Source organism: Eschscholzia californica, unplaced genomic scaffold, assembly GCF_041429995.1.
Source record: "Eschscholzia californica isolate CP2 unplaced genomic scaffold, dmEscCali1.0.p SCAF_1, whole genome shotgun sequence".
In the NCBI taxonomy this organism is placed as follows: domain Eukaryota; kingdom Viridiplantae; phylum Streptophyta; class Magnoliopsida; order Ranunculales; family Papaveraceae; genus Eschscholzia; species Eschscholzia californica.
Window position 1 is genome coordinate 29,158,814 of NW_028238198.1, and position 20,948 is coordinate 29,179,761.

Genomic DNA, 20,948 nt, shown 5'->3' on the forward strand with positions numbered 1-20,948 from the left:
GCCTCACTTTTCTTAGCCGGTTGCCGAAATTGGTTAACTGGTGTCTCGTATGACAACACTTTGCGACTGTTGTGCATGTAGCCTTCGATGTTGTAAAGACTTCATTGACATTAATCTTGATGTGCTGGGTTTGGGGTTCCTGCTAGACGAAATTGTTCCTTGGGTAGGATGAATAGGGTGTACAACGCCGAGAGAGATTGAAGAGATATCCTTAATATGCTCGTAATAGTAGGATCGGAATGGAGACCCTTGAAAATGTACCTGATTTCAATTTTTCTTGGCCTATTGGGAGATGGGTTGTGGTTCTAATTTCTAATCTCTTGTACCAGTCGTATCCTTCTGTCACTAAAGATGATTGTGACCCACACACAATCAGAGATAGTCCCCCAAAATTAGACTTTTTAAAGCCCCCAAACGATCAAGGGACACCTTTTGGTATAAAAGGAAAAATGGATCCAAACCACATTGTTTGAAGACAGAGCTCTTTCAAGAATTCCTCATTTTGTTGTTAGACTTTGAATTAATATCTCAACAAAATATTTTGTTTTGAGCCTGAAAGAATTGACATACTCTATATCTTAAAAAAGAATATACTATTTGATTTGTAAGGGTTTGACTCTTCTAAGCTTTGAACAACCCTTTCCAAATTCACCAAACCTTAAAAGATTGAGATTTGAAACTTTTGAGTTTTTTTTTTTCTTTCCTCCAAAATCAACAATTTTTTGTGTTTCTTCATCATGAGAATGCTAATACTTTGTCCTAGATAGAAATGTTTATATGAGATTTATTTATTTAAGCATCCATTACATATAAAACTAGCAAATTCAAATTTACAATTTTATGAGTCAAAGTAAAAAAAAACTATCACCAGCCCTTCATAGCTCATCTTTCATGCAAACATTATGCAGGTTTGATTTATTCAAACAATACTTCTGTCTTCTTAATTTTTGATCTATAGATTCTTTAGTAGTACAATAGTTTAAGTTTTAGCAAAATTGTTTATTAACTAATAACTATTTAATTGTATCTAATCTATAGGTGATGAGTTGTTAAACACATTAAGATTAGTAATTAATTGTAATTTGGAAGACAACCACCTTTTTTATTTAGATTTGAATTAATACTAGTCAATAGGAGCTATGAGCTTTCTTTGAATTTTCACCTAGATGGCTAGATATAGTCTTGTGGGCTGATGCTTATTTAATATTTTCTTTATTTATTGGTAAGATAAAAATAACGTAGCGATTCTTTCAAACGTCTGACACTTAAAGATATATTTACGTCAAACATACAACTTTTTTGCCTATATAATATCATTCGTGTTATTGACTCACCTTCTCTATATCATCTGATAACTAATTCACCTGACATCGAATTCAACACGTGAGACCAAAGATTCGATAGGTTTGCAATAGAATTGTTGCTTTCACTCATCTGAAAGGAGATATATGTAAATCGAGCTTTTGCCTTCTTGGTTATAACGTTTCGTTGAGTTTGAACGTCAAGAACAAAACAAGCTCATTTTAAATATTAGGTTGTTTTTTTAGTAGGTCTAAGTTTGAATCTAGATTTTGTTCGGTACAATATAAGTTTATGGATTTTGTTATTTTCTCTTTAGTACAATCGAATTCAAAATAAATATTAGTTCTGAATTCAAACTTATTTTTTGAGTTGAAAAATACACGGGAGTGTTATGTGCACAAAAGATTTTGACTTAATTTGTAAATTTATGATTCACTTTCATTGAAAGTCAGTGTGTCACCAATTAAGTCAAAATCTTTTATACGGCAACATCTCCCAAAAAACATATTAGGTTTGAATAACATTACTTGAGACCCAAGTGAATGAGCTAGAGAGTTAGAGACTCATTATTTTAACAAAAACAAAAACCTACCAAAAAGAAAAAGGGAAGAAAGGTTCAATTCCATCTATTTATGTACTTCTTGACTTCTCCCCATGTCCTCAATCTCATGCTCTTTCTAAGTCCAATCCGTGTGCACCTCGCATTCAAACCTCAAACAAACTCCTAGCTTCTCTCTCTCTCTCTCTCTCTCTCTCTCTCTCTCTCTCTCTCTCTCTCTCTCTCTCTCTCTCTCTCTAAAATAACCAAGTCAACCCCCTTCTACCCACTCCCTAACATTTACATATAAAAGCTCTTCAAAGGCTATTACCTTTACTATCACCACCATTGCCAAGACTCTCATCTTTCAACTTTTTCACACTTCCATATATTCTTCTTCTTCATTAAGAACAAAACACATACAAAAAAGATGCAGAACCCTTTCAATATCTTTGTTCTCAATTCAATGATCTTCATCTTTATCTTCCTCATCATGACAGTCGTCGAAGGTTCAAGACCCCTACATGAAAACCCTTCTCCTTCACCATTGTTAGAAGCATATTTCTTAACAAGACGAGCATATTCTGGTCCTAGCCGTCGTGGAGCAGGTCATTGATAACTCAAATGGACCTTCTCATTAGCTCGATCGGATTCTATTAGACTTTTTTGTTGAAGTGTTTTTGTACTAGACCAAAATAATGTCTAGTGAAGTTCTCTTCAACTTGGCAACCATGAAAGGATCTACCTTTATTGGAGCAAAGGCGAAGGGTTTATAGGTGGTTTTGGCGAAGAATTATACTAACATGATAGTCCGATTTCCTTATTTTTCCCGACAGAAGATTATAAGGCAATCGGTTCTATTCAAAAGATTTAGTAATATTGACTCTATCTTTATTTCTTTTTTCGTCAGGCCGAACTAAGTTCCGTTGGACACCTTAGAGGATTTGTAATTGATTAATGTAGATATCTCAATGGAATTCATGATTTTTATTGGTTATTTCCACCCATAGTTTTTTGTACGTTACGAAGTTAGTATCCACAATTGTATTATTACAGTTTTAAGCATGTTACACTGATACTATTCGCAGTCATATAATAAATCTGAGATAAAAAAATATCGCATGAGCTTTTAAGTCGTAAATTGAGTAATTTGTACCAACTAACATTTCGCAATTTATTACTAGTCAATGCCCCCCCGCCGTATCTATTCTTTTACACCCTTATAGTCCACTTCCAAGTACATGGGTGGAAAGCAACATTGTCTAGTGCTGACAGCTAAAATCTCCAAATAACCAGCATCAAGAGCTCTATGGATTCCAAAACCTGCTCCTTGTTTTCTTTACTTTAACTTGAATTTATATATAAACAAACTCGTATATTTTAATCACGTAAACATTATATAGGTTGTTATTATCTGGTTGTGTGTTGACTAATAAGATTTGAATCTCATACAAATATATTCATTTCAATTGAAATCTAGTTAATCACATAGGAAGAATGTTAATATGAAGATTTAAACATATATAGTTCATAAAAATATATAGTTCATTGAAATTTAAAAGGGGTTTTAGGTTTGGATTTTTTAATGGAGCTAAGAGGACATAATTCTCAAAAGGAGGATTTCTTTTTAAATATACAAGATAAGACAAACACAGGGGGCTTGGAGTATTTTCCAAGACAGCATGTTGTTCATGGATTTCCAAATCTTAGTTGTAAAAAAGAACATTAGGATAGAATCTAGGGCACTCCACTAGTATTGTCTCGGTTAAAATAATCCTTTGATCACCTAGCTCGATCAGTTTGATACGTGTGAAAATCCCATAGAGAGTGATTTTCTACTATTAGAGCATCTCCAATGCAAGATTCAATCTTAAAATCTTAAGTGTCACCTAGGACTTTAGAGTATTTTTTGAGACCAGTGCAAAACTCAATTGAGATCTTAAGATGACGTGGAATCATTAAATTTTAAGATGTCTCAACTAGAAACTCTATTTTTGAGATCTCTTTTGAGAGTCATAAGTGTCCTAGTCATCAAATTTAATTTTTGGACCAATAGAAATTCTTTCTTTCTCAACCATTTTTTCCTATTAAATGTATGTGTGACATGTGTATCTATTCGAGTTTGTTAGAATGTTGCAAACAATGATACATGTTATGTATCCATGCACCTATCAACAAAAAAATCACAGCGAACACAATCATGCATACAAATATCATCATCTTAAGCTATTCCACCACGAATTAGGTACGAAAGAAAATAATGCTAAAAGAGTTGTGTTTATCTAAATTATTTAGAATGGGCTAGGCAGACCCAATTGTAGTCCAGCCTAAGCAATATCCCAGGCTTGGATTTGTATTTTCTCACACTAAAACAACCTTCATATTTTGATCATTTTTTTCTGTAATAATTGTTAGGGGCAGGGGGGTGTGTTAATAAGTGTAGGAGAAGCCTTACCGCTTGAGCTAGCTTTTGGGGTGAGAGAGACCCAAGGCCAATTACTTCTCTTTCTTACAAGAGATAACCCTTTTACTATCTTTCTCCTCATGTGGAAAGTTGCAGTCTCATCTATATCGTATTATTTTCGGAAAAGATGAGATTGTTGGGGAAGAAGTGGTTCTCTGTTGGCGAGTCGCGCTCTTCCTTTATTTGTGTGTCTCTTTCTTTTCCTCTTCTCCCTCAAGCCACTATTTACTTTCTCTCTAAAACTCATAATGATCATGAATAAGTAGTGAGAGTAATGATGAGTAACTGTGCTTCGACCTAATTTCTTTTCAAAATTGAAATTTTATTTAGATCTTCTAGTTTATAGATCAATCACTTGTTTCCACATTTTTTTTTGCTGAAACACTTGTTTCCACATTTGTTCATCAAAATAAATTTCCCATTGTATTATATGTTCAATTTATAGTAACTTTCAGTTTACCCTGATTAGCTAAAATTCCTAATTTCGCCCTTCTGTGTTAGCTTTTAAGAAAAAAAAAATTATAAACTAATGATTAAAATTTTAAAATGGCTCCTAAACATTGAAGACTATATCCGTTCGTACTTCATACTTAAATATGTAACAACTTATATTTTTCAGAAGATTAAATATCAGTTAGAGTTGTCATTTGAAAAATTAATAATAATCAAGAATTTTGATGGGGGAAAAGAAAAGCTCTTCAATTCATTAAAATCTTTGTCAACATTTTGTAGTTGGATAATGTTGCGATAAACTCCAAAATCCTAGAAGTCTCAGGTTCGATTTTTAGATGATGTGGATTTCATGGTTCATTGAACCTGGGTTGTTAGACTCTAGGCCATAGTTTAGTTGACTTATAGGCATGTTCTTGTTAGAATTTGAATTAAGTGGTTATCGTGTTTATGACATCTTTGATGTACCAATGCCATTGTAATTACTATCGTAGATCGTAGTCGATTTTTGGAAAATAAAATTAATCAAACTCATTTTTTCATTAAAGGTTTTAAAATGTCATTTGAAGTTATCCATTTTCTAATCTCGAAGTATTTCCATATAGTTTTAGTAAATACGACTGCAAGCATAGTGGTCAGCCCTATAGATGTTGGAAAAAGACAAAAATACAGATAAATTCAACGTGAATCCCCTATCCAACCTTTGGATTCACGCCACTTTCTCTCTGGTTGAAAACGAGGTGAATCCAAGTTGTTGATGGGGATTCATCACAAATTTCCATTGAATTTATCGGCTTCCTTATCACGGTTGATAGATGTTAGGCACGGAATGGAGCTCTTCTTAGCGTCTTCATCCCTAATCATTGATAGATGTTAGGCACGGAACGGAGCTCTTCTTAGCGTCTTCATCCCTAATCATTGATAGATGTTAGGCACGGAATTGAGTAGTACTTCTTAGTGCGTTCATCCCTAATCGATCTACAGCATGCCACCTCTCCTAAACTTGTTGGATCGGCTTCGGTCACGGTATTACCATAATATTATTATGGCCAGTAAAGGAACTCTCTGGACCTATCCGTAGTCCATAGATAATGGATCAGGTAAACGGCTTGTGAAACGGATCAACAATAACCGACCCGATTCGGATCCTCACTGTCATCATAGGCAAATTGGTCATTTAGAAAAGAAAGAAAGAGCATCTTGTAAAAATCATCACATGGAAAAAGAGAGTAAAGAAAGCATCACGACTTCTTTTCTTCCCCTAAAAACTTAAACTTTACCTACCACAACCTCATCCATCATCTCATCTCAACAATTTTCTTGAGAGAGAGAGAGAGAGAGAAATTCAACTGATCAAGAAATGAAACGACGAGTCCTAATAGAAGAAGAAGAAGAAGAAGGTGAATCAGATTCAACTGATGAGAAATTGAAGAAGAAGAATAAGATCTTCAACGAAGAAGAAGAAGAAGATAAAAATGAAGGATTTTCAAGTTTAAGTGACGATCTATTATTCGAAGTATTAAAATTTGTTGATGCTAAATCACTTGCTACATCAGCTTGTGTGAATCAGAAACTGAATAAATTAGCTCAAGATGAAAGATTATGGGAATTAATTTGTACACATCATTGGGCTAATGTTGGTTGTGGGACTAAACAACTTCGATCTGTTGTTCTTGCTCTTGGTGGGTTTCGTCGTCTTCATTCTCTTTATATCCGACCACTTTTAAAATCCCCTTCTTCATCTTCTTTAACATCTTCATTTCCCACATCAGTAATTTCATCATCATCATCATCAAGGACGACGATGATCAAGAAGACACCAAATTGGGGAAAAGATGAAGTTCATCTTTCTCTTTCTTTACTTTCAATTCGTTATTACGAGATGATGAATCTCACCAATACTAAAGGATCATCAACAACAACAACATCAGATTCATCATCATCATCCTCATCAGCAGCAGCAGCAGCCGCAGCAGATGAATTAAGAAAGGGAAAGATGAAAGATTGATTTCTTTTTCTTTTTTTAATTTATTTCGTATTTCGGTTTATTTTTCCATAAAATTGATTGTTTGAGTTTCTATTAATGGATATGAGTATGAATCAATGAATTAATTTGATGGTTATATGTAAATTGAAATTTTTATTTGATTATTGGGTGTTATTATCGTTTTCTTCCTTTTGGCACAAATTTGAAACTAGGGTTTCTTTGGTTTAATGTAACTTACACATCATGCTTGTTCTTCTTTAATGGCTTAGGGGATGGATATGATACCCCAATTGGAGAGGGAGAGTGTTCAACCACTACATCTAAAAAGTCGGCTCCAAAAAGTGGCGGACTTAGCTAGTCTAGGGTATTTTTATGATTTCATTTGAATCAAATTCTACAACATTGATTTATTATACGATTAGTGTGTTTTGATTTGTTTGAATGGTAAACGAGTTAGATTTATACAATATAAAAGAACACCACCTTGGATGCTCCCATTCTGGCATCTGAAACCTTATGCTTCTTACCTATTCTTCTAAGCCCTATGTACAATTTTTCGCATAGTTATTAGTGTCTAGATGTTTCATAACATATTGTAACCTGGTTTATTTATAGAGAACTTCAAAAAAAAAAAAAAAAAACATATACATTGGAAGGTCTTTACTGAAGACAGTCCATTGTGAGTTCAAATTAGATCGGATTTACCCATTTGCTTGAGTTTGTTCACTTGGAATTTTGTTTCACATAAATAAACACATGCCCTTAGTCACAAGAAGAATATAAAATTTGTTATATGAATTTTGCAACAAAGAGTTGTAGAAAGTCGATCGACATGCCTATAGGTGGTGCCACTTGACATCCATCAAGAGTAGAAGATTGTTGGTTGTTTTATGTGAATTATCCCAACTCACAAAGTTACTTGAATTTCGGCACATCTAATCAGTTGTAATTTCGACATCCATCAAGAGTAGTACTAGGTTTCTGTCGCGTCTTTCGCACCAAAGACTCTATCCAAGTGAAGTAGATATGAAAGCTGTGTAGAAATTTGAACTCCATTGAGGCAATGACTTTCACTTCTATTGGTGACGCCTATAGAATTTCATAAGGCCATTAAAATAACCAAGCCCAACTTGTAATCATCTTTAACTAGTATTCTTCCATTTGAAAGTGAGGTCCCATACTCCCATATTCCTTTTAAAGGTCCTAAATACTTTTTGACAATTATTGACATTTGCTAACAACTACATAGTTTTCATGTTTGTCATTTTTCTTTGGGGTTGGATATTCTTTCCTATAATGTAACTTTTCCAACTATCGTTATCGATAATATCCCCTCAATCCAGCAACAGTAAAGGTTAATCGTAAACATGAAAGGAAAAGAATCCTTCTGAAAATTGACCATTTACCAATAATTCCATATACACATCGGCTTCACATTAGTTGTGTTCTTGAGGAAAAACTAGAAAACTATATATGTATTGTGTATACCTTAACTTGTGATGAAGGATGGGCTTGATTTCCACTTTTAAGGGTATGGCCCATCCCAATTTGTCACTAGCACAAAGTCAAGTCTCTTGGAACTTGGAAGTTCCTGGCAGTGTCCTCTATTTTTTTTTTTCAACAACAAAAAAAAAAGAAGCTAAAATTCCATTTTTTTTTCCTTAGAAACCTATTTCAGTTTTTACATTTAATCTATTTTTTGTAATGTATTCATGTTTTACAAAAAAAAAATATATATATATATTTTTATCTAACGGGCAAATAACGACCTTAACCCTCATCATGTGGTTATTAAAAGCTTCAAACTCAAGCTAGTGTGTTTCTAAATGGTTGAACTTCTAAGTCTTCAATTCATTTTTTGTTGAATTGAAATCAATATATTGAATCAATATGAGGGTTTTTATTAGATTTTGCAACCAGCCAATATGAAAATAATAAAAACCCCACCAATGTGTTTAGAGGTCTTGGATTTTCTCACTCCATATTTCAAAGGGTAAAGTTTTCCCAATTTCACACTTACTAATGAGAGGTGCTAAACTCTAGAACCACTTGTAAGAAATATACTAACCTAAATAACATTTCATGATAATAGCAATTTAACATTAATAAGTTGGTTTATGTTGTAATGAGGAACTTAAACATATTCAATTGATTTTAAATTCCAATTACAAGTAAAAAAGAAGTGTTTTTACCTATGGGTTTAGCAAAATTACTTCCTCTACCAACTCTATTGCAGATTCATTATTATTGTACATATTATGTTACATTAAACATTAAATTGGTTCAATATTATTCATCTTATTCTCATGGCCCAATAATATAATAACATGAAAACAAATTATTCTTTAGCAAAAGTTTGTGTTGTCAAGTCACTTTCCCATTTTGACTATGTGAGAAAGATCTCTGGCCACATTTCATTGTATTAGTTTCAAAACCACACATACAACCAAACAAACAAAAGAGAAAATTCAAACCTAAAAAGAAAAACTGATTAAACGAGTTCGAGCTTAAACCATAAAATTTAATACCGAACTAATGATCACAAATCTCCACGTAGTATAATTGAATGCCTATACAATCTTTTATATCTCGTGGAAATTTTAGGTCAATTAGTTCATACCAAACTATAATATTTGAACTCGAACACAATAAACACATAGATTTGGTGTCTCTTCAATCACATCACTTCACTAATAATTCTACGATTTTCCAACCCTAGATCTGGTTTTATATCGGATCCGGTTTTCAAAACAGTGTCACTGACGGTAGCAAACCTTCGAATATCATCAACAAAAGACTGAATATTACGGTAAGAAGAACCACCCTCAAGAACCGCTTCCTCCGACGCTTTCTTCCATTTCAAAGCATTTTTCTTTATCTCCTCTGCCTTGTCCCCTTTTGTCACTTCAAAAATACATCTCTCAACTTCTTCCCTTGTCAACATTTCCTCATCTTCAATTTTTGCTCTCCTCATTTGAACTCCAACTCCATAAACATCAACCATGAATTTAGCATTTGTTACTTGATCTCCCCATTGTGGAAATGCAATTACTGGAATCCCACAACCCAAACTTTCCATTGATGAATTCCATCCACAATGAGTAACAAAACAAGCTAAAGATGGATGAGCTAAAACTTTTTCTTGTGGACTCCATTTAACAACTAATCCTTTCCCTTTAGTTTCTTCAATAAACCCATCGGGTAATTTGGATCCGTTTCCCATATGTTTATTATGTGGTGGTTTTACTACCCATAAAAATGGTAATCCGGATTTAATCAAACCCATACTTAATTCCTCCATTTCCTTGCTGTTTATAGCTACTATACTACCAAAAGATATATAAATAACCGAACCCGGATCTTGAGTATCTAACCATTCAAGACAATTCTCTTCAACTTTCACTATATCTCCTCTAACTTCATCGTCGGGCGATTTAAACAAAGGCCCAACGGGTACTATAGGGGCGGAAATATTACCCATTGCTTCAACTATATCACTTTCAAGTTCTTCAAATGAATCGACTAAAACACGAAAGGGTTTTTGTAAGTTCTTGAATTGGTTCAAGATTACTTGTTTTAACGAGTCGAAAGGATTTATAGTTAAAAAACTCGGTATATCATCGAAATGTAGAGATGGTAAACCAGGAAGATTGAGAATTATATCTTTTTGTTGAGGAGTTGGGAATGGGACAAGTTTGTTATAATAATGATGATAAATTGAGTAAACAGCACAAGATTGAACCCATAAAATAGCAGAAGGTATATCAAGTTTGTAGGCAACTTCAGTGACCCATGGAACAAATGGGTTATTAATAATACAAGAAACGGGTCGACCCATTTCAGCTTGATGATGAATGAGTTGAGTTAATGATTCACGACCTACTGTGTCAAGTTGATTCATCCAAGCATCAAGATCATCTCGTTTCGGTTCGTCGAGTTCCCAACCATCGTCGAAAAATTCGAATCTCAATTGATTTTTTTCATTATCTTCACCAAAATTTGTTGAAGTAATATCAGTTTTATTTGATGCTTTCAATTTCAATCCAATATCTTGGGAAGTTGAAAAAGTGACTAATAGACCTTTTGAAACAAGAATTTTGCCTAACCTTAATAATGGGTTGATATGACCTTGGCCAGGAAAGGAAACCATTAGAACATGAGGGGGAGAAGATTTCTTGGTGGTAATCTCCATTGATGGATGATGATACCTTATCTCTCTCTCTCTCTCTCTCTCTAACAATGAACACACAACTAATGAGAAGTACCACTAGAAGTTCTAGAGTGGATAGTACAACAATTCCCATTTTGAGTCATATTTATAGACTTTTTTGGTTTCCATAAATTGTTTAATTAATGTGTTCTAGTAATTATTATTAGATAGTCAATTTGTATTAAATTAACTTACGTACAGTTTAGTACTACTATATTTGTTTTTTCCCTTTTTTTAAGGGTGGGAAAAAATAAAAATAAAACTTACCGAGAAGGAATAACATTTTATCCCTGTAAATTTGTTATGAATGAAATATGATTTCGGGGTTTCAAAAAATAAAAATAAAAAAAATAAAGCAACGAGACAATTTATCGTTCACTTGTTTATCTATTAATAAAAAGGGTCCACGGGTCTCAGGTCCAAAATAAAATTCAAAAAAGAATTAAGATCCAATCTTCGCAAAAAAAATGATTTTAGTCATTTTTCCTTTTAAAAGAAACATTGTTGATGTATGAGTGTATGACACATATAAAAATAATTGAAATAAAGTATAAAACTTTAACAATAAATAACACGTTAATTACTTATGAAACAAAACAAGAATCAATAAACAGAAAAACACTGTAACTTTGACATCTAGACATACTTTAACTATTCTAAATGTGTTTTGTTGTAGAAATATACGTAATTTATACCAATTTACTACCTACCTCTTTTCTTCAATCTTAATACCTAACCTAGTTAAAAAAAATGTCTACATTCTTCTGTAATAGTATTCTGATGCAGAGAGATTCTCTGAAGATAGTCCAAATACCTTGGATATCTTAAGATCTAGTGTTGTAGTAGTATAATATTTTTGTTAGTAGAAAATTATTATTTTAGTAGTTTTATATTTTTAGAGAACTATTATTTTACATATTTAGAAGTTGTTTATTAGAGTTGACTAGGTTAAGAAAACCCTAATGCTATATAAAGAGGTTTCAGTAGTTGTTTAGTTTATCAAGTTGATCAATAAAATTCAGTATTTTAGTTTAATCTTCTTAGTTTCTGTTAAGTAGTCTTTAGACGAAGATCTAAGGTTTTTTCTAAGTTTTAAAATTTTTAGTCGAAGATCTAATTCTTTTACGGAGTTTTCCGCTGCGTCATATTCATAATACAAAAAAAAGTTATTTATATAATTTATCTACATGTAATATTTTATATCAAAAAAGATATTAGTTTTGTGGTTTTTGGTTAGGCAGTAAAGTGTGGTCACGTACAAATGACTGTCGTTTTTTTCCTTATTGTTTGTGTTTAATTTTCTTCCGTATTTTGTTTATTTATCTTTGGTTGCTTGTTTCCGAATATTTTATTTTTTTGCCGATTGTCATCATAATTTGTCTAAGTTTTAATTAAGATACTAAGATCTTTTTCTTTTTACTAAATATTTTTCTTTGTTATGCACCGTATGGCGTGGGACATCATGAATAGTACAAACCACATCATAAGCTAGATAACTAGTATCATGAGTCCTTATGGTCATATAAAGGCCTTGTAAGGCAATTATGGGAGGCGTGAAAGTCACGTCTACTTTATTTGTACCCTTTAACACAAGTCACTAAGCGATGAATTTCAAAACTAGTCATACAAATCGATTTTTTTTGTTATTGTTTGAACTTATGGTCAGTTTTGCCGAATGAAAAATCTATCTCCATCCTTAATTTAACATACATTGAGAATACTCTATACTGTATAATGTGTTTGTATTGCTAAATTTCTTTTGTTGATTATTGTGATTGTGATTCTTTTATGTTTGTTATATAATTTTGCTCCCTTGTATTGAAATTCTAGATCTGCCATTATAGATACCCCTGTAACCTAAAAATGAACTACCAATAGAGTTGAAATGGGACGTATGCAAGTATGGAACTATTTTACTACAAAGTGTTAATTGGGTATTAATGTAGATGTTTATTAGACACTAGTTTTTTTCTTTCTTTCAGGTTTTAGAAAGAAAAACTCTAAGAACTCATTTTTTTTTGCTTTTTTTTTTTTTGTTGAAAATACTTTTCCAATAATAATTTTAAGCTTGTTATGTGCTTCCAATAATAATTTTTCCAATAATAATTTTAAGCTTGTTATGTGCTTCCCTGGTTCGACTTGCCCCGTTTTAGTCAGCTTGTGGGCCAGACTGCTGGAACTGGGTTTGGCAGTTTTGGTCTTGGCCTTGGTCGGACCAAGATGAATATAGATCCTGGCTGGACCGGCCTGGGCCACCCCGCTAAACAACACTACATGGTATGGGTACGGGAATATATAACGTCATGATCCGAAGAAGTTTTGTAACTCTCGTCACAAAGACAATTTGGATCTTAAGGATCATATAAAGACTTTTGAGGTCGTCTTATAGGGCTTTAAATCTCATTTATTCTTTCATCTACCTTATTTATATATATATATATCTGTTCAGTAAATCATAGATTTCAATTTGAATGTAAATGGAATCAGAACTTCTAGTGTTTTATATACCAAATAATGGCAGACAAAGTTAATTAGTTTTAACCATATGAAAATAGTGGGAATTACTATCTAAAAAGAGGGCATCTTAAAATTAAGTAACTAATTTTTTTCCCCACTAATTAACTATAAAAACAATATATATATCATTTAATTAATTTATACAGTAGTCAATAAATATGCAGAGATTTTGCCTAACACGTCTCGTCGATTGGTGAAGAAGAAACCAAAAGCAGTTTCACTTAAAATGAATAACAAATTAAGAAGAGAGAGAAAGACAGCTAGATAGTTTGGAGTTAAACAATTTATTAATGGATAAGAAATTTGTGGTGAAGAAGCCAGTAACGCCTAGAGAAATATAACCAGATTCAAGACCAAGTAGCTATACTTTGAGGTGTTTTTCTTGTAAACGTGGTCACTTCTCCTAGTTTTCGTACAAAATTTATTTAGTTGTAATTTGGATTTTTTTTTTTTTTTTTTTTTTTTTAGAGAACGCAAAATAGTTTCATTGATCAAAGAAAAGCAGAGCGGTAGCCAAGGAAGCTAAACATCCCTGAGACAAAAAAACAAAAGATTACGAAAAAGCAAAAGATTGCAATTTGGACTTGGAGCCTTCAGATATTAGATTCCGTAAAGAATTACTATCTCAAAGTTACCTTGGGCTCTAAAGATCATAAAAATAGAATTCCGATATGCTTTCAAGTCTTTTCCTTTTCAACCTAAAAGCCGTATGCTTGTGTTGGTATTTTTTAGTCATGCGTAAGCAATGAGGTAAGAAGCTTGAAGCTTCTATATCTTCATCGGTTAAGATAACATCAAACTCTTATTGAAGGGGACGATGACAAAATGTTAAGGGTTTATGAGGTTAGAACGGATCCAATGCCAGGATCACTTGTACAGGTACGAATGATCTGAATATCACGCCTGTGGTGAATATTTTAGATCACCAATATACTCCTTTATAGTTACGGCCAAAGGTGAAATGTTACCAGTAATCTTTTACTGCTAAGATGATAGATGAAATGTTATTTGTGCTTTAAGGGGGTAGCAAATACTCTTAGAGGCCTGTAATCATTTTATTGTTGGTAAATATTCAAAGAACTTTGGTTAAACGTCGACAATAAAATACAAAATATAATGACAAGACTTTTGACTTGCGTTATCAATTTACTCTCATAATTCGTACTTTGAAGAAAGAAAATTAAAACTTTCAGACTACGATGTCAAAAAGGAGAAAAGAAACCTTCACGAGTCTTCCCTTACTAGATTTGGGAGAAAAGTCATTCAATTGTTCACTATATAAACTTACAAATATCATACTATACAAAGATAGTGTTTGTACTTTCGGGTAGGTTCTTATGTTATTGGTTTTGCTCACAGGATGTTGAAATTGCCACGTAACTCTAGAATAAGCATGTTGTTTTAGAATAATTTAGGTAGAATTTAATGAATGTGAAGGGCTTATGTTATTCATTTATTGTACTTTTGGCCCTGAAAATTTAGTTCATTTATCTGTATTTTCTTAGGGTATGCGTGATCTGTGACGTCCTTTTCTTTATCTGTGACGAAAACAACTGAAAATCCATTGTGAAGGGTTCGATAAGGCGGAGTTGGGTTGGTTAGCTGGATCACGGAGGCAAGGGTCATAACTCACAACCCTAGGCAGGCCCACCAATTTATTTCAGAATTTTTGGGTTCCTAGTCCAAAAATCTACCCCTAAACACACATTTAGTCCCCCCTAATATTAATATAGGATTTTAAGCCAAAATAATAATTATAATAGATATTTAGTCCAAATTAGTTAAAGTATATCTAGACTTCAAAGTTACAGTATTTTTCTGTATAAAAATTCTTGTTTTGTTTCATAAATTACCTGTAATTTATTGTTAAAGTTTCATACTTTATTTCATGTTTTCCATATTTTATTTCATTTTTTTTTATATGTGTCATACATAACACGTTATTTATCAACAATGTTTCTTCCAAAACGAAAAGGACTAAAAACCAATTTTCTGGAAAGATTGGACCTTAAACTTTTTTTGAACTTTATTTTGGACTTAACACCCATGGACCTTTATTTCATGGAACTATGGGAGGTACAGGGGGTCCCCCAATTTATCTGGGAAGTTATATAGGCACAACTTCATCTTCACCATCACTACCATATCTAGCCTGGAAAGAGAAAAAATGTGGAGAGAAAAAGTATTTTTATTAAAGAAATTAATGAGATTTATAAGAAGAAAAAACAGTAAAAGAAAATATGAAAAAGTAAAAAAATCCATCTATTTAGGCATTATGTTGTACATCTGAAATTATGTATATGTTACAGAATCCATCGATCACACTTTAAACTTCGAAGTGATGTGTCCCAAATGCGCACAAAAAGTTGAGTTTTTCGGTATATTATTTGCTTTATTTTCTCTCTTTCAAATTTGGGTGGAAAAAAACAACCAAAACAAAGGAAAGCCCTCTAGAATTCTGAAGTCAAAACTATTTGACATTGGTTGCCCAAGTGGTCCAATGTGTTGATATAAACTCCAAAATTCTAGAAGTCCCAGGTTCGATCTCCATAGGAGGTGGTTTCCATGGTTTATTGAACTTGGGTTATTAAGGTATAAATAATGTTGTTGGACTTTAGGCCATAGTTTAGTTGGGCTATGGGCCCGTTCTTTCCAAGAGTTTGAATTTGGCAGTTTCTTGCTTATCACATCTTTAATGTATCAACGCCAATGTAATGACTATCGTAGATCGTAGTCAACTTCCAAAAAAAGAAAAATTAATTGACCTGGGGGTCAAACATTGGGGCGCTTTAGCAAATAAGAGGGTGTTTATAGAACTTAATGTCTTGGGGTTGTACCAGATGGTCCAGCTCTATGCATGTTGAGTTGGCCCAGCTGGGTTGTCTGTTGTGGTCGTATTTCGACCCGAAACGTAACTATTTTAATTTGGTCGCGACTTTGGGGAATAAAAATAATCTCTGAGGAATAAAAATTTAGTCAATAAATATTGACTCATGAACATATTTTTTAGTTCAAAAATTGACTAAGCAAACATTGCCCCTTAATCTACATCTTTTCTCTCTCTCTCTTCTCTCTCTCTCTCTCTAGCTATCTCTATCTCTCTCTCTCTCTCTCACTGTCTCTCTCTTATTTTCTTATTTTTCCCTCTTCTTCTCTTACTCTCTCTCTTGATTCCTCATTGTCTATATCTTGGAGAGAGAAAACGAAAACAACAAGAGAGAAAGAGAGGGTAACAATGAGTTAGAGAAGAGAAGAAGTGACAATGGTGTCCGGAATGGTGGTGGTGGGAAGTTGTGATGGTGAAGGTGATAAAGAAGATTAAGGTTATGGGGCAATGTTTGATCAAGTAAGTTCTTGGACTAAAATAAAATATTTCCCGAGAATATATGAAAAAACATGGATTCCCTAGAAAATTTATTCTCAGAAAATTATTCTTCATTCCCCAAAAGCCGTGGCCTTTAATTTTGGTGCCACTTTTTTCCCGCCAAATTATCTGCAAGACTTCAACGAGACAGATAATAAGGGAACCCTAAAACAAAGATATAACAAAGAAATCCATATCAACCACGATTCTTCTCCAGATTCGTTGAAGATGTTCATAGAGAGATATAAGTTTATCATCAATCTTCCATTTAAATGTCTTTCCCTACCTTTTATAGTTTTTATACCAAAGTTCTTGTTTTTACACAATCTGAATTATAATTTTTTAAGATTTAATTTCCATGGTGAGATTTTAGAAGGTTAAATTTGCTAAACAATGAAACACTTTGATGGGTAATTGTTGTTTTAGGTGATTCTTGATCTGCTACAATGATTTGATCTCATCCTTGGTTTGTGAGAAGTGTTGGAATCGGAGTCGTTTTTGGCTCGAGTCGACTCGTCAAACTCAGAACGAAACACTCCATTGCGTTCGTCTCGTCGAGCTCTTAAACTTAGAGCCAAGAAGCACTCAAATCTGGTTCCGGATGAATGAAAAATTTAAGTTTGAAGTTTGCACGAAGATAGGTCAAATTAGAGACTAAAACGTCAAACCGGACAAGTCATATTGAGGGTCAGTTGAGTGAAGCACACACATCGAGATCGGATGCCCGACGTCATTCCGCGGGAATTGAAGAGATCCGACGGTAGCGCGATGATGGTCTCGGGGCAGCGTTGTACGAAGCCAGACTCGTTGGATCAGCGAGATCCAACGGTCGTGGTCTTCTCCGTGTCGGGACAACGTCTGAATTTCTACAGATCCTCATCTAACGATCACTTTCTTGATCTGTTGGGACAAATTCGGCCTGCATCTTGCTCCATCCTACGGCAGGCGTTTCACCCGAGTAATTGAACCCAATCCAACGTCACATAGCTTAACTGTAGGGATTTACACCCTTCTACTAGTGTTTATAGCGGAAATATGACATCTAATGTCTACACTAGTATTCCCAGGATCACATGCAAAACTAGTAATTAATCTAATGGAGATAGTAGATTACCTTAATCGCTTTTCCCTCGAACTAGTTGAATTGATTGAAGAAGACCAAGAGCTTCAAGTGTAGCTCCTCTACTTGGGACACGAGCAATCAATTTGATCTCCCACCTTGTTGTATAGCTAGCACACCAATGGTGGTTGGAAAAGAAGAACACCTTCTTCTTTGACTAGATTGATAGTAATGGGAATTAACTCACTTTCTCCTCTCTACTTGATGTGGTAGAGTAAGAAAGCTTAGAGAGAAATTCCACACCTTATTCTCTGCCCTAAGAGTGTTTATATAGAACCCTAATAAGAATCCACCTCCTTTTAGGTTTCCCAAAACACCCTTTAGAATAAGATTAAGGGAAATAGTCGAAAATAGCAACTATTGGTATTTTCTCAATTCCCTAAGGAGATGACGTCCAAACCCAGCCAAAATTGGTAGATTTAATGTTCATAACATAAGAAAACGTCCCTCCAAAAATCAGCCCAATCCGAGCCCTAAAAGTGCCCGAATCGGCCTAGGCCCAAAAACCCTGTTTTTGGCCTTTTTGTACTATCTTTGCCTAATTCCTTTTTAGGCCTATGAGATATGTTTATGGGACACTCCCATGATTATATCTCACTCCCACTAGTCATATCCTAGATCAATTTGTCACTCTTATGTGTAACCCGTTGTAGGATCCGATCGAAGTTAGCCGCGAATTACTTCGTAATTCGACGATCGTAGTTGGTCTCTAGCTACAACTCTACGATCCCTAAATCAATCGGACTTGATGATCTTCCACATCAATTGTCCTATCCGACAAATTTGTTCGCATTGTCACCTTGGTCGAAGGACATCTCCTTCAACTCCTTCATTAACCGACTCTAAACTTGATTCAGACTTCAAGTGTAGTCCCTAGTTCCGAACATTCGTGTCCCTTAACCTTAAAAGACTATTGTACCTATTTGATTCCTATATAAACAAACCAAAAACCATTCCAATCTCATTCAATTCACTCTCTTCTTCTCTTCTCTTCTAACAATTAGTATTTTGTGTGTATGGAATACTGATTGGGAAGTAATTCTAGTATATCTAGAAAAATGAAGAATGAAGTTTTGAGTGAAGTTATAATCTAAAGCGTCTAGAAGATTAAAGTCCATTCTCTTCTTCTCTTCTAACAATTAGTATTCTGGTGTGGCTGGAATATCTGATTGGGAAGTAATTCTAGTATCTCTAGAAAAAAAAGGAAGAAAGAAGTTTTGAGTGAACTTATAATCGTAAAACGTCTAGAAGATCCAATCGCATCAGTCCAAGAGCTCATATTATTTACGAAGGTTCGTCCGTTTTCAGAATATAGAAGTACCATCTTAAAATTCTGAAAGGATAGGCGTTGTATCCCGAAGGCATACACCCTAATGTTTGGTACTCTTACGGGGGTTTAAAATGTCTTAAGGAAAGAGAATTTATTCTCGCCTCGACTCCATTATCTTTTGTCTATCTCGATTAATCCGAAAGAAGGAATTACGATAAAGTTGGTATTCGCTTATCGTTTCTCTCTCTATAAATTAGAGAAAGGAAGTTCCTTACTTCAACCCAGACTCTGGCTTAATCAAAGACCAGACAGAGTTAAAGTGAACTCAAACGATAACCAGAAGAATAACAAGAAGTGTATGGGATTCTAGAGTTACCAAGGATGAGAAGAAAAATCTCTTGTTAAAATGAACAAAAACACTCTAAGGTAGTGGTTGTTTTTTCTCGAAGTGGTCCTAAATCCAACTCGAGGTAAATATTCAAAGAACTTTCGTTAAACGTCGACTATAAAGTACAAAAGACAATTTCAACAAAAAAAAAATGTACAAAAGATAATGACAAGACAATCAGACTTCCGTTATCATTTTGCTCTCTCATAATTCATAATTTGGAGAAAGAAAATTAAACTTGTAGATGTCAGAAAGAGAGGAAAAAGACCTTCGTGAGTCTTCCATTACTAGTTTTGTACGAAAAGTCATTCTATTGATTCAATATAAACGTACGAAAAAATTTTACTTACCAATATAGTTTTCTAATTTCGGTTAGGGTTTTTATTAAATGACAATTTGTTTTATATAAGTTATGGTAGGTCTTATGTTACTGATTTTCCTCGGTGCAATGTCAAATTTGCCAGGTAACTCTAGAATAAGCTGTAAGCATTGATATTGTTTTAGAATAATTCAGGTAGAATTTAATGAATATGAAAGGGCTCGTGTTACTCATTTAATGTGATGAAAAATTAGTTCATTTATTAAATGACGTCTTTTTCGCTATCGGGAACTATAACAAGGGAAAATTCATTGCGAAGGGATTAATAAGTAGGAACTAGGTCAGTTAGCTGGATCACTGAGACAAGGGTCACAACCTAACTATCTATGATCTATCTAAGGCAGGCCCACTGGTTTATTTCATTGAAAGTACAACTGGCCCCCCAAATTTATATACAGCCACAACTTCATCTTCACCATCACAACCATTTTTAGCTTACAAACTAAAAGAACAAAATAAATTTCAATAAGAGGGGGCCTATAAAACTTACCTTTGTTGTTTCGGGTTTTACTAGATGGGCTAGAGTTATGCATGTTGAGTTGCCCATTTATGGTCTCGGAGCTCGGATCGGGGTTTCGGTCCGAAACCCTACCTGTTTTAGTTTTGTCTTCAAATTTCTTTCCCAAATTTTGTAGTAGTTTTTATATCAAATTTCAATCTGAATTACAATTTGTTAAGATTTAATCTCCATGGTGAGATTTTAGAAGGTTAAATTTGCTAAACCTTGGAATTTTTAGATGGTAATCGTTATTTTAGGTAATTCTTGTATGTCTGACTCATCTGAAAGGTTGATTTGGATTAATTAAGTTCATTTAAGTCTGGAGATTTAGACGAGAAAAAAACTACCTAGATTTAGGATTTTCAGTACGAAATATTATCATTTCATATACTCTATAGTTTAGGATTTTCACATAATCTGGATGTCATTCATTACCAGCCATTTATCCCATGATATGTTC

The 20,948-nt window shown here is 33.7% G+C and overlaps 1 protein-coding gene and 1 pseudogene across 2 annotated transcripts; one reads left to right on the plus strand and one right to left on the minus strand.

Moving 5' to 3' along the window:
- Positions 1-5,992: 5,992 nt before the first annotated feature.
- On the plus strand, positions 5,993-6,885 carry LOC147565843 (F-box protein GID2 pseudogene; annotated as a pseudogene). Its single transcript, XR_015230295.1, has one exon. The product of XR_015230295.1 is annotated as an F-box protein GID2 pseudogene (transcript).
- A 2,245-nt stretch (positions 6,886-9,130) lies between these two features.
- On the minus strand, positions 9,131-11,027 carry LOC147565844 (gallate 1-beta-glucosyltransferase-like). The gene has a single exon (XM_086652325.1). The coding sequence runs from the start codon at positions 10,931-10,933 to the stop codon at positions 9,419-9,421; it is 1,515 nt and encodes a 504-aa protein (XP_086508451.1). The 5' UTR covers positions 10,934-11,027; the 3' UTR covers positions 9,131-9,418.
- Positions 11,028-20,948: the final 9,921 nt, after the last annotated feature.

Excerpts from the sequence above, each read along its gene's own strand:
- LOC147565844 (XM_086652325.1), bottom strand. The coding sequence starts at position 10,933 with ATGGAGATTACCACCAAGAAATCTTCTCCCCCTCATGTTCTAATGGTT.